The 15,495-nt window shown below is 38.9% G+C and overlaps 1 protein-coding gene across 3 annotated transcripts in view; it reads right to left on the bottom strand.

The window, feature by feature from the left end:
• Window positions 1-5,344: 5,344 nt before the first annotated feature.
• Window positions 5,345-15,495, bottom strand: part of LOC144979660 (uncharacterized) — a 48,767-nt gene continuing 38,616 nt past the window's right edge. For all 3 annotated transcript variants that reach the window (XM_078926499.1, XM_078926496.1, XM_078926497.1), the window contains exons 4-8: window positions 15,196-15,299; window positions 14,066-14,211; window positions 9,656-9,833; window positions 7,418-7,645; window positions 5,345-5,779 (exon numbers count right to left, since the gene is read on the bottom strand). In XM_078926499.1, the coding sequence (XP_078782625.1) occupies window positions 5,425-5,779; window positions 7,418-7,645; window positions 9,656-9,833; window positions 14,066-14,211; window positions 15,196-15,299 (1,011 nt within the window). In that variant the 3' untranslated portion in view covers window positions 5,345-5,424. The remainder of the gene's footprint in view (window positions 5,780-7,417; window positions 7,646-9,655; window positions 9,834-14,065; window positions 14,212-15,195; window positions 15,300-15,495) is intronic.

Here is a 15,495-nt window from a genome sequence, read left to right as displayed (position 1 = left end):
TATTATTATTATTACAAGGCATGTCACTACTACATACGTCGTTGGCTGGTTCTGTGGATTTAGACTTTAGACGTCTATATTATCAGAAGTGTAGTCATGAGTGTGGCTTGTAGCTGAAGCTGTGGGCTGTAAAATCCGCTTGCAATGGTCAGGTCGTATCCATTCTTCTCGTCATCTGACCACACTGAACTCCAAGTGAAAGGCAAATCAAATTACTTATCTTATGGTGGTAAATTGTTTTCAACACTTGGTCCTCAGATATGGGACGGCCCTCCCAGGACTATTCGTGGGGCATCAATTGTAGATGCTTTTAAATCAAAGCACAAGGACCGAGAGGACTAGAATAAAGTCGAAGCTCTATAGGTCTCCGCGATTATCATCATTACATAGACGATAACGATCTCAGCATCAGCTTGGGAAGACCACGGCGTTCCTGCATCTTGTTGACCTTCAGACATAAAGAGGTCATGGAGGGAAAGAAGAAGAAGAAGAAGAACAACAACAACAACAACAACAACAACAACAACAACAACAACAACAGCAACAGTAGCAATACAAACAACAAAAAAAAAACAACGAAAAAAAAAAAAACAAAAAAATAAATTAAAAAAAAAAAAACAACAAAAACTGGAATATTGTGAAAATTGTTGATTTATTTTTATTTGGTTAAATTATTAGTTTGGTGAACAACATGGAAAAACAAACAATAGAAATCAAGGCCATTTCCCAGTAGTTTGATCATGACAGGACACAAGCCATCGGTGTAGTTGTCGTCAAATCATTATAGACGTCTAAATACCTTCACAGACTAGTCCTGTATTCTCGATGATACCTTGGACATGACGGGAGATAAATATGTGTCCCATCACCTCACAGCGGTAAATGGTAAATATCGGTGTCGGGGGCGGGGGGGGGGGGGGTACTTTGGTCAGACCTGTCAAGTGCTACGAAAATTTCGTAGAATTACGAATTTTTGGCTCAAGCTAGAAAACTGTATAGACGATTTTGATTCGATAAATCTTGTTGCAAAAGAGAGTGGTTGCTTAGAAACTGTATTACGGATTTTGGAGCATATTTTGATTATTAGAGGGCAGGTCACTACTGGCTCAGCGGTACGGTCTTTGCTTCGTACCCGGAAGGTACCGTTTTCGATCACCCGCTGCGTTGTGTGGCCTTGAGCAAGTCACCTCGCCCTAGCTCAATTCACGGCGCTACACTGCGGCTGACGCATGGGTTATTCCAGTCTCCCCTTGGAATAGACCCTAGAAAAAATTTCCCCTATGGGATGAATAAAGGGAATTTTATTTTTCTTTACATGCTTTTTATTTAATAGGGTAATCTTCATTTCATTTGTTGGCATCTTCTACATCCCCTCACGATACAACACGCTGAGACCATGGGTCACATAGACACAAGGGGAAATAATTTATAATTATCGTGTAAGTTGAGAATCTAAAAATAACATGATGAAATATGATCAATCAATCAGTTAAAAAACGTACAACATTTATAATTATATTTCAGCCTTTTATTTGTTCGATTGAATTTGATTATTGCTTTAAGATAATCGTATTTTATTGAATCAACATACTTGATTGGTGTGTTAGTGAGAACTGTGCACTTCATTGAATAAACATACTTGATTGGTGTGTTAGTGAGAACTGTGTACTTCATTGAATCAACATACTTGATTGGTGTGTTAGTGAGAACTGTGTACTTCATTGAATCAACATACTTGATTGGTGTGTTAGTGAGAAATGTGTATTTCATTAAATCAACATACTTGATTGGTGTGTTAGACAGAACTGTGTACTTCATTGAATCAACATACTTGATTGGTGTGTTAGTGAGAAGTGTGTACTTCATTGAATCAACACATTTCACTGGTGTGTTAGAGAGATAGTATGCAGATGACGTCTCTTAGGCCTTTTTTTTATTGTTTTTGCCATCCGCGTTTGTGAGTTGTTCTCACTAAACTGTATTAACCAGACTATAAAAGTTCATGGTTACACAGAGTTTGTGTGTTGGTCAGTTATACTTCCGGATGGCAATGTTGTGAACTCCTTGGCCAAGCGCATTCTATCTATAAGTGTGTTAGAACGACAAGCTGTGCTATCGTCCTCCACCAAAGTTTGACAGAAATGACAACTCGTACCACGACAAGGACTAGCAATGTGGACATTTCCTGACGATTGGGCTGAGCATTACAAAAGTTTTAGGATTTACACGCTCCTGGGATCCGTGATCTGTCCTGGATTGTTGTTGTGAATTATCTGCTTGTGTAGTTTGTTAAGTTTATTTCTTACTAAGCAGTACGTGGGTAGCTGGATTTATTTTAGTCGGGCGAAAGTCAAGGGCAAATGGAAAGGACCTGGTCACCCTATTGAGTGAATGCATTATCTACCAAATTCAGTCCCTTAGTTTGTGGACATAGAATAATGACAATGACCTCTCCACACTGGACTGGTGTCTCTCGATGTTAAGGCTTGTTTTGAAAATGACTTGTGTGATTTTTGTGAGTTTTGTTCACTCGTAGAAAGTGTTGACAAATGGTATGTCCTCTTTATTCGCTATTATGTTGGTTACAACAAAGGGACAGAATCCGTGATAACCACATTTACCTAATCAAAATATACCCTTTGCCCGTCTCTCTAATCCGGAACTCCATAATCCGGATGTTGCCATTATCCGGACAGGTTGCCTCGGGATATTTTAAATTTATCTATATTTGTACACCATAGGGACTGATTCCACAATCTGGATGTTTCTGTAATCCGGACAAAATGCTGGGAAAGGGGGAGGGGGGGGGGGGGGGGGGTTCGGATTGGAGGGATGGGATGGGCTGCAGGTTGCACGTGACCTAAACATGAAATGAAATGACAAACCATATGTACACCGAGAGAACAAACCGTGATTCTTTACAAATACATGAAATCTTTGATATACGTTTCACACACACACACACACACACACACAAACATAAACACACACACACACATTTATATATACATACACATACACACACGTTTTTCTAAGTAGAAAGTCGTCATAAAGGCACGTCATAATCAATTAATTGTCAAGCGCATTCCCTCTTTGTTATTATTATTATTTACATTGGATATGATTAAGAAATTATTATTGGACGGATTCATAAGAAAAAAGTCACATTTCAATGTCGATATCAAGTCATGCATTTACAAACACGTTTGCAAAAATAGACAAAAAATAAGAAGTATTGAATTGTAAAATTCAATTTTTTAGACGAAAACAGATACTGTGGACGTTTCGGGGTTCCCCTTTATCAACAAAAATGGATGAATGAAGCACTACAGACAAATGAGATAATGTGACAGTGGCGTTCTCAACATTTTCATTGCGATGCAAAGGAAGTCAGCCGGAGAAACCCTTAGAATAAAATTAAGCCAGGTGTTTTTGATTTAAACTTTCGAATGAAATAGTTTGAATAATAATTTGAACAGCTGGGTGACAATACAAAGAAAGAGAAGAGTAATATTAGTTTTTTGAGGTTATCTGACCAGAGAGATGAATGGCTTACCATGATCACCGATGTCTGGCACTTACTTGGTACTTGAAGAAGAAGAAGAATTAAATCATAAAACTGTAATTTTACAAATTTCGACATTGGCAACAAAAAATATGTTTGTATGGAAACCACGAAATTAGGTTTGATCATCAAATCGCCACCACTACTACCTTCTGACAAATAGTTCAATAACCATCACAAAAAATTTAAAGGCATAAATTGAACAATCTCTTTTGTATTCCACAAACATGAAGCAATGGGGACAATCTATATTCATTTTCCACGAGCTCGAGTCATTGGCCACATGACAAAATGTGCTAAAAATAACCTAAATAATAAACAAGTGTTCACAGCTTTTGAGATATCAAACATCAGAATAGGTCATTTGGTTCAGCTTGACTAATGGGAGCGATCTCTATTCATGTTTTCGTCCAACCAGGTCATCAATCACATGATTTGTTGCTGTCCAACAATTGGATATTTCTTAACAAATGTAAACACGCTCCTTTGTTCACAAATGTTATAAACATACCCATGTGTCAAGCTGAATAAAATGACCAATCGTGATGCTAGATATTTCAAAATCTGTGAACACTTTTCACTATGTGGGTCACTTTGAGCACATTTTGCAATGTGACCAATGACCTGGAGCACATGGAAATTTAATATAGATCATGCCCATTGGCGGTGTGGCCCATGTTTACAACTTTGATAAACAAAGCATCGTGTTTACATTCAGAAATATCCAATGGTTGGAAAGCATCAAATCACGTGATTGATGACTGGTTCGAACGACAACCTGGATTAAGATCGCTGCCATTGTCTTGGTCCACCTTGACCCTGGTCTTCTAGACCCAATAATGTAATTAGTATTCTACAAACATTTTTATATCAGCTTCAACATTGGAACGAAATACCACATATGGAATGTTTCGGGTTCAAAACCCTTCTTAAGTTAATATCAAAAACAGTTAAAAATGTTAATACATCACTACAGAAAAGTTCTTGACACATCTAATCGGTAAAGAGACGGTGAAAGGTCGTGACCTTAGATTTTGATATAAGTGAGGTCATAGTTCATACTCATTTACGTGATTTCCATTGATACATGAATATCGAGAGAATGGTTACAGTCAAAATGCAGTTGATTTAAGGCATTGCAGTGGTTTAAACATTGGATTTGGTAAACCTACATTGATAATCAGAGCACAAAACCAAACACGCGCTCGTGCACACACACACACACACACACACACACACACACAAACACACAGAGAGAGAGAGAGAGAGAGAGAGAGAGAGAGAGAGAGAGAGAGAGAGAGATCTATCTATTGTCACAAATGTCATATTATGGTCTTTTTAAAATTTCAAACTTTTTCACCCCCCCCCCCCCCCACACACAAACACACACACACATTAGAATGCTTATATATATAAAAGTGGAAAATACATGTTATTTCTGTGCGCTGACATCGTTACTAGTGTGTACCTCGTTGTCTAACAAGGATGAAGTTATGTTGTTAATTGTCTACCCTCTTTTTACCACCCATAGGAAAATCTCTATTCGTTACGATACAACCAACATTTTTCATATAAAATTCTCTGCACATCATAAATTTTAATAAAATGAACAGTGAGATGTAAGGCATGTTTTACTAAAGAAATTATATATCGCAAGAACTTACTGCTACTGTGTTTGAGTGATACAAAATCTATTTTTGTGTTGGCTTGGTGTGAAGTTTTGTGTGAAAACCCTAAAAATGGCTGGTAAGGAGAGAGTTAATTTGTCTTCCTCATTAATTTTACGAATTCTTCGTATTCTATCGTCTATTGTGGCTACAATGTGATACACGTCATTGACCTGTTTACGAATGTAGTGCCTAATGGAAGGAATACGTCCCTTCTGGCTGACTGCCGGAATTGAACACCGGGTTTTCACACGACACCTCCAACACTCTGTCCCCGCTTTCCTCGTCCTCCTCTCTTCTCTTTCTCTCTCTCCTCTTTTCCTTCCTTCTCCTCTTCCTCTCCCTCCTCGCCTCGTCATCTTCCAATGTCTCTACCACAGACAAAGGTTCCAGCGCGGTATTTTTCTCCCCCGTCTGCCCGAAGACAACTTGGCCGTCGTGAAAATCGTTGACGGACGATGACGGCCTTGACCTTCTGTTTGGAGAGGTCTTGGCCAAAGATACGACAACTGGTCCTGTCTGGTCATGCTCAACCGATTGATCTCGTCTGTGGTGACAAGGAAGGGAACAATAACATTCAAAAATAAATAGTTCAAAATAACGGACACATTTTTCAACTTGCTATGTTGTTGGGGGGGGGGGGGTAGCTCAGTTGGTAGAGCACTCGCTTCACAAGCAAAGGGACCGAGATCGATCCCGGGTTCAGTCGAGATTTTCTGACCCCCCCCCCTGTCCACCCAGCAGTGATTGGGTAGCTGGGTCTGTTAGATCTGGAGGAAGTACTTTTTGATAGCCTAACGTTCTATCCAAAGGGGAACAAGCAATTGCTATTGTCCGTTTCACGCTATAGGAACCGAGATAAACTCCGGCTCCATGGGCCTATGGTTCTGAAGGACTACTTTGTTTATGTAGTTTATTTGGCACAAGGTCTTTCCCGATTAATGTCCTTTTGGGCAATAAGTATAAGACCGAGTTCCGAAGAACAACATAATAAAGTTTTAAGAAAACTATTTCATCACACCTCACATAACGATTCAATAGTCTGATGTCACACCGCCCGGCAACGGCGGCCATCTTGGTTCTAAACAAAGAAAATCATTACTTTTTATTTTTCATTCTGGCTAGAACTTTTAATATGCCTTGGGATCAGAATGTATAAAAGTCAAAACATGATCAAATTTATGTGTTTATTTTCCTCTGGATACGCTTTTATGCTCGGCGGAGAAATATTTCATACGGGCGTCCACCATTGTTCCGATAGTTTAGAGCCAGTGTTTCTAAGTTACCATGCGTCATTGGGAAGGAAGTGACGTTACGACTGTTGAAGAGTATTGACAAACAATATTTTGGGAAACGCGCATGAATTAGTTTCAAATTTCATCGAACCTTCAAACAAGAAGATGAATGGGGAACATTTAAACACAATGTTAAAACATGGGGATGTAATGATACACCAGTGTGAGTTAAGAAGGTCAGGCCCAGGTCAACAGGGAAGTAATCGTTGGTTGTTGTTGGGTGCCTTTATGAAAGTTATAATGGATTAGCAGCCTTTGTAATACATTGACGTCATCACTCTGAGCGCGGATCATAAACCACGATGATGACTCATGGTGGGAAATTTGTGGATTTTTAACGAATGCTTACGTCGCTCATGTAAAGATGGGCAATTTCTAAGAAGAAAAAAAAGATTGAATTGTTAACAAAAATCTGTTTTAAAACGTGTCTATGTTTATACTTCTTTGTTAACAAAAACACAATAAATAAGCCACGTACTTTTTGTTGAAAAAAGTGTACACAAATTAATATAACAGATTCAATGCAGACCAAAATACCAAACACGGAATGTTTCGAACTCAAGAGCCTTTTCCAAGGACTCAACTATTCGCCGTTCGAGGCTTGAACCGTAGCCATCGTTATGTTATAGCCTGACACTGAAATCCAAAAGGACTGGCAGTTTGACGTCATTATTTGGTTTTTGCACCGCCTAGTGAGTTGTTAGTAGAGCTCATGGAAACAAGTCATTTCATTGGTTGAACTATTGAATACAACTCACGATTAGTTTTCTTTTGTGGCCAAAGACTGGTCTTTGACGTCATTATTTAGTCCGTGTCAGGCCATAACTTTACGAAGGCCACGCTTGAATCCGGGACCATCCGATCTATGTACTCTTTTTGGACATACCCACCTGTCTTTGGTCGAGAACTTCATATGACTGTTTGTCATTCCAATGTTGTTGTTGTTGTTGTTGTTGTTGTTGTTGGTGATGCCCCGGCGTGGCGTGGTGCTGTTGTTGGCTGTCAGAATGGTGGTGGTGGTCGTGTCTAAGGCACTGTAGGACGGAGTCACTCCCAGCTGGTGTTGCTTTTTTCTATGGAGGCGATCGGCTATTTTCTCCTTTCTTTCCTTGTTTTTCCTGAAAATGGAAAATAAATGATGATGATGATGATGATGATACTACTACGACTACTACTACTACTACTACTACTACTACTACTACTACTACTACTACTACTACTACTACTACTACTACTACTACTACTACTACTAACTACTACTACTATACTACTACTACTACTACTACTACTACTACTACTACTACTACTACTACTACTACTACTACTACTACTACTACTACACTATACTACTATACTACTTCTACTACTACTACTACTACTACTACTACTACTACTACTACTACTACTACTACTACTACTACTACTACTACTACTACTACCCACTACTACTACTACTACTACTACTACTTACTACTACTACTACTACTATACTATACTACTAACTACTATAACTAACTAATATATAATAATATATATTACTATATACTATACTACTACTACTACTACTACTAACTACTAATACTACTACTAATAATAATAATAATAATAATAATAATAATAATAATAATAATAATAATAATAATAATAATAATAATAATAATATATATAGCGCCAATCTCGCGTTGCCCCATCTCTAGGACTCATATTGACAGGAGTGGAAATCATACATGCTACATACAACAATTACACTTCTCAGATATTATGGACTTTTTCTATACACACAGTTCCATTCATAACATTATTAAGACAAAGAAGAATTCATCAGGTGTGTTTTAAGGCACTTTTTTGAATTTCAATTCAGACGAAAATATTCTACATGAATTCCACACAGTTGGGGCGGCATGAGAAAATGTCCTGTCAGAAAATGTTTTCGACCTTTTTTAGGTAGACGAAGGAGTTGATTTCAGGATCTTAGGGATTGAGGAGGATCAAAACGACCCAAAAGATTCGATAGATAGGATGGGGTCGTTTGGTTACAATATTTAAAACACATAACTGCAATTCTATATATAACTCTCTCTCTCTCTCTCTCTCTCTCTCTCTCTCTCTATATATATATATATATATATATATATATATATATATATATATATATATATATATATTGATATATATGTGAAAGTCTACCAGTCTTCAAACGGCATCTAAAAACCGATCTTTTAAATTCTGCTTATCGTGATTCTATGTGAACTTCGAACTAGATGTGTGTGTGTGTGACTGTTGTAGTGATTTTGTAGTCGAATGAATGAACATGTGTGATACTAAAAAAAACTATTGTAAAGCACTTCTGAGCACTATTTGTGGATATTGGCACTACATCAAGTAATAATAATAATAATAATAATAATAATAATAATAATAATAATCGGGAAGAAAAAAAATCAACACTCTGAAAAAAAAACGCGGTTATAGGTCATATACTCATTTTACACCTGAGTGCAGTGAAAAAATGTGAGTAAAGAGACATTAACGTGAGTGGACAGGCACTTGTGTTGATAATAACAAGAAATGGCTTTATCGGTCTCCCGGGCCAGGCAGGTTTGTCTCTAGCGACTACAATTTTTATCGACTAAAAAGTTATGAATTTTTATATTTTCAAGTTGGCGGGTGTGTTATTGGTGCGGCTATGTGGTCTTGTGGTATGACACTCGCTTTCGTATCGGAAGGTCCGGGGTTCGAGCCTCGCTCGGCGCATAGTTGAATCCTTGGAAAAGACTCTTTACTCACATTCTCTCACCGCACACCGCAACGTACAGAACGAGACGTGACAAGACCCCTGTTAGGCGATCTTACAATGTTTTTTCCGACAGAGACAACACTGTTACGACCAGGTACTCATTATACACCTGAGTAAAATGAGTACCTGGTCGTTAATAGAGTTGTCTCTGTCGTAAAAAAAATATTGCAAAATCGCCTAACACGCGTCACGTCCAGTCTCGTTCTAAACGTTGCGTGTTGCTGTTGGTCAGGGACCCTTTGTTACGCGAAGCAAAGCGCTTTGAGCACGTTTAGTGGGTGAGCATTGCGCTATATAAAATATCTCAAGTTACAATGAATGGCAAACTTACTGATGGAAATGAAGGGCGATAACTGTGATACACAACAGGAAGACGACGACGAAGGCGATAGGGATGATGACCCGGTTGGTGTCTGTGTTGGGAGGGACGCTGTAGTACTCATCATCAATATACGTGATGTACTTGTCAATCGCATTTTTGACGTCATTCCTGGACGCGGCAGCAATTGCTGTGGAATGGAGTGGAGGAATACAAAAACAATAGGAATAAAGCTACGTTGTGGTCTTGTGTGTATGACACTCGCTTTCGGATCGGAAGGCCATGGGTTCGATAGAGCCTCTCTCGGCGCATAGTTGAGTCATTGGAAGAGGCTTTTTACTTACACTTACATTCTCTCACCGTACTCAGGTGTAAATTGATTATCTGGCCGTTAACAGCGTTGTCTCTGTACGAAATAAATATATAATATCGCCGAACAGGCGTCATGTCCCGTCCTACATGATAAATGTTGCTGTTGACCAGGGGGCCTTTGTAAAGCGCTTTGAGCATGTTTAGTGGATATTGCGCTATATAAAAAGCTCTATTTTAAAAAAATCAACGGTATTCTAGTCTTTAGTTTGATTTCTGTTATTGTAGCAGTCGCTATGGAATGAATTAAAGGGAAAGAAAATTCTAGGCCTTAGTTTGATCTCCGTTGCTGTAGCAGTCGTTACGCAATAGATTAAAAGGAATGAATATTCTCGGCTTTAGTTTGATTTCTGTTGCTGTAGCAGTTGTTGTCTTTAGTTTAATGTGTAGTTTTACAGTGAAAGGAACGTAGGAGTCTATGAATATTCCATGTCTTTAGTTTAACCCTCTCCCTACCAACCACAGGAAAAGCGTCACATTCGTTACGATGCAACCAACAACTTTCTCATCTGATTATTCTTGTTTCTCATAACTTTGAAGAAAATCTGTTTATTATAGCCATAAAAACTTTACACTGTGTTGTAGAGCTCATTTTGCTGAACAATATCATGCATAGAATGTACTTGTTGGTTTTCTGTTTGAGTAAGAAAAATCTATTTTTTGTGTTGCGTGGATGTGAAATTTTGGGGAAATTCTGAAACTCGCCGTAAGGAAAGAGTTCATGTCCCCTGTCCAAGCTATAAATAGGCGTTGATTAAAATAAAGATTTTTTCCTTGAGCTCACTTTCCGCTGTTACAGCGATAGCTATGCAATCCTTTATAGTAAAAATAGTCAGAAGTAAAAGTCATGCATAGAATAAAGATTCAAATGTTATAATGGCTTTAGCTTGGTTCTGCTTCAGCAGCAATAGTTTTGTCATGAATACGAAAATAAAGGCAATCTTTGCTTTACTTCTAGGTGCACAGATTTCCAGGTCTGATAACCGGACAGAATTGTGGCCTTGATGTGATATTGTAGGGGACATTTCAAATGTAGAAATTAAGGAGCTGGCACCGGTGTAAGATAAAGAACTGAACAAGTGTGTATGAAAGGTGTCAGACAAAGCAAGAACGAAACATACAAGAAAAAAAAAACATCCCAAAAATCAGTCGACATATTCGATGGGATCGGGGTTTTTTTTGGGTTTTTTTTTTTTATTTTTCTGTTTTGCTTTTTCTGTCACCTTTCATACACACATATATCTACACTTGGTCGGTTTCTGTCACCTTTCATACACACATATCTACAGTTGGTCGGTTTCTGTCACCTTTCATACACACATATATCTACACTTGGTCGGTTTCTGTCACCTTTCATACACACATATCTACACTTGGTCGGTTTCTGGCACCTTTCATACACACATATCTACACTTGGTCGGTTTCTATCACCTTTCATACACACATATCTACACTTGGTCGGTTTCTGGCACCTTTCATACACACATACCTACACTTGGTCGGTTTCTGGCACCTTTCATACACACATATCTACACTTGGTCGGTTTCTGTCACCTTTCATACACACATATCTACACTTGGTCGGTTTCTGGCACCTTTCATACACACATACCTACACTTGGTCGGTTTCTGGCACCTTTCATACACACATATCTACACTTGGTCGGTTTCTGTCACCTTTCATACACACATATCTACACTTGGTCGGTTTCTGTCACCTTTCATACACACATATCTACACTTGGTCGGTTTCTGGCACCTTTCATACACACATATCTACACTTGGTCGGTTTCTGGCACCTTTCATACACATATATATCTACAGTTGGTCGGTTTCTATCACCTTTCATACACACTTATATCTACACTTGGTCGGTTTCTGTCACCTTTCACACACACATATCTACACTTGGTCGGTTTCTGTCACCTTTCATACACACACATATCTACACTTGGTCGGTTTCTGGCACCTTTCATACACACATACCTACACTTGGTCGGTTTCTGGCACCTTTCATACACACATATCTACACTTGGTCGGTTTCTGTCACCTTTCATACACACATATCTACACTTGGTCGGTTTCTGTCACCTTTCATACACACTTATCTACACTTGGTCGGTTTCTGTCACCTTTCATACACACACATATCTACACTTGGTCGGTTTCTGTCACCTTTCATACACACTTATCTACACTTGGTCGGTTCTTTGTAATGGAAGATGTGTTGGATTTAGAGTGTGGATTTCCATGAAAACAATGGGCCCGAGACAATTCGTGTTATCAGAACTGCAAATAAGTCCACGTCGCTTTACGTCGTTTCTCAATGAATTAATATAAAAGGGTTCAACAGTTGTGACGTCATTTCCCTCGTAATGTCGCATAGTGTGCGGCTATGTGGTCTAGTGGTATGACACTCGCTTTCGGATCGGAAGGTCCTGGGTTCGAGCTCCGCGCTCGGCGCATAGTTGAGTCCTTGGAAAAGGCTCTTTACTCACATTCTCTCACCGTACTCAGGTGTAAAATGAGTACCTGGCCGTTAACAGCGTTGTCTTTGTCCGAAAAATTGTAATATCGCCTTACAGGCGTTATGTCCTGTCCTACATGTTAAATATTGCTGTTGACCAGGGACCCATTGTAAAGCGTTTTGAGCACGTTTAGTGGATATTGCGCTATATAAAAGCTCAATTTAATTTAATTTAATTTAGCAACTGGTTCTAAACTATTGGAACAATGGCGGACGCCATTATCTCCATCACCGCCCTTATGAAATATTTCTCTGACGAGCTTAAAATTGTATCCAGTGGAGAAAAACATTATAAATCTGATCATGTTTTGACCTTTATACATTTTGATCACATGACATGTAAAAAAGTTCAGATTTTCTTTGTTTAGAGAGCGTTCACATATTACGTCATCAAAAATTTGCCCTTTTTAGACCCCCCCCCCCTTCCCCCAAGTCATCACTTGTCATCATTGACCTGATCCCCCCCCCCCCCCATCCCCCAACAGATGATGACGTCATCTAATTTAATAAAAACTAAAAGATAACTTTAATTTCACAATATTTATTATTCATTTTTCAAACCATAAACATTGATTATCAACGTTTGATAAAACACATTCAGACATTTTATTAATTTCAGAAACTGTTGATAATTTATGTTTTACGATACAATGGGGACATAAAATTTAAATTTGCAAAGATAAAATCTAACAAACATTATTTAAATTAGGCTACTTGGTGCAGGTGCTATTAAAAAATTTTCAGAAAGTGTAATTTAAAATAGTATAGGAGGCAAATTATTTTATAGCATATTAGTCTTTTAGTGGAATGAATTTCTGTTTCAATTTCCAAACATAAAATTAATTGATTCAAAAATGTTTCTGCCTTGGACCTCTGGCAATGTACTATAAATAGTATCATCAATTTCATCTTCATCGTCATCACTTTCTCCCATTTGCTGTTCTTCTTGTATGCCGCATTTTCGTGAATGGTCTTTCATTGCTGTGATCGAGGAGTGATACAATGAACATTTAGGGCAAGTTCGCCTTTTGAGAAGTGAAACCCCTTTCCCATCTTGTTTCTTGAGAGATGGGCAATACTCATCATAGCAATTTATCTTTAGCTGTTTTGAAAGGAACAAACTTTGAAATAGGCTTCCAAATCTTCCATTATTGCCTATCTCCAAACCATCATCACATGAAGCAAGTGGTACAGGTGGGAGTTCAATCGGTTTTGATGATTCCATCATTTAATTAATTTTGCACCTTTTTGCTAATTTATTTGGAATGCCATTTTTGAAGCTCTTGCATTTAATAAAATAGGCCTAATTTGCCTATGTTTTGATGACATCATCTTGGGTCTGACCCCCCCCCCCCCTCCCCCATGTCAACACATGTCAACATTTGGTAGACCCCCTCCTCCCCCCCCCTAGCTGATGACGTAATATGTGAACGCTCCCTTAGAACCACGCTGCTGGTTGCTGGGCAGGCGGACGTGACATCAGACTATTGAATCCTATTAAATGGGCAGAAATTAATATTCACCCTGCGCAGCAGATTTGGGCACGACGTGGGCAGTGGCGCCACCTGCAGAGACGGAGGCTCCAGACGGGAAGTCGATGTAAAATGTGAACTCGATGCTCGCGCCATCTTTGTCCGCACCGGATAATCCTACCTCATTGGCGGTAAATCTGGGGAAGAAAGCGTTTCGTTTATTTAAAAAAAAAAGAACATATTATATCCCCCCTCTCTCTCTCTCTCTCTCTCTCTCTCTCTCTCTCTCTTCTCCTCTCTCTCCTCTCTCTCTCTCTCCTCTCCTCTCTCTCTCTCTCTCTCTCTCTCTCCTCTCTCTCTCTCTCTCTCTCTCTCTCTCTCTCTCTCTCTCTCTCTCTCTCTCTCTCTCTCTCTCTCTCTCTCTCTTCTCTCTCTCTCTCTCTCTCTCTCTCTCTCTCTCTCTCTCTCTCTCTCTCTCTCTCTCTCTCTCTCTCTCTCTCTCTCTCTCTCTCTCTCTCTCTCTCTCTCTCTCTCTCTCTCTCTCTCTCTCTCTCTCTTCTCTCTCTCTCTCTCTCTCTCTCTCTCTCTCTCTCTCTCTCTCTCTCTCCTCTCTCTCTCTCTCTCTCTCTCTCTCTCTCTCTCTCTCTCTCTCTCTCTCTCTTCTCTCTCTCTCTCTCTCTCTCTCTCTCTTCTCTCTCCCCTCTCTCTCTCTCTCTCTCTCTCTCTCTCTCTCTCTCTCTCTCTCTCTCTCTCTCTCTCTCTCTCTCTCTCGTTTGTTCCATTTTATGACTTTACAATTCACAGCTTCTAGCAGCTTCTAGTATCACCGTAAGGACCAATAAGAACTTTTCAATCTAATTGATCTCTTGTCTAATCATTATATATATATATATATATATATATATAATATATATATATATATATATATATATATATATATATATATATATATATATATATATATATAAACGGCCATTGATATGGGTTTTTAAGTAATGTATTATTTATAATATAATTGTTTTTTGTTGTTGTTGTTGTCTGAAGACGGGTTTTGAGCCCAAAACATTCCATGTTTGGCATTTTGTTCTTGTTAAATTTATCATTAAAATTTATGTTTGTAACTTTGAAAAGTATCATTCATCTATCCAAACGTGGAGTTTTATTTGTAAAGATATACTTACGTGGCAGCACTGTCCAGTCCACAGGATGATGGAAAATTCGTGCAATAGTCAGTTGCCTTCGTACCTATGATATTACTGAACTCGCTCCTTTTACTCGTGGTCCACTGGGGACGAGTAAGGGGTGATTATGTGTGAGTATTTTTGTACCTGCAAGTGTGTTCTTATCGGCCTCATCCCGCTCTTCCTTTTTCTCCTTCTACTCCTCCTCTACCTACTCACCCAACATCATCATTCTCATCCTCCTCCTCCTCCTCCTCCTCCTCTTCCTCCTCCTCCTCCTCCTCCTCCTCCTCCTCATCA

Source organism: Berghia stephanieae, chromosome 9 (assembly GCF_034508935.2).
Source record: "Berghia stephanieae isolate SIO BIC M18660-M18661 chromosome 9, UCSD_Bste_1.3, whole genome shotgun sequence".
Lineage (NCBI taxonomy): Eukaryota > Metazoa > Mollusca > Gastropoda > Nudibranchia > Aeolidiidae > Berghia > Berghia stephanieae.
Note: the sequence above shows the minus strand (reverse complement) of the source record. Positions and strands in the feature narration are given on the sequence as shown.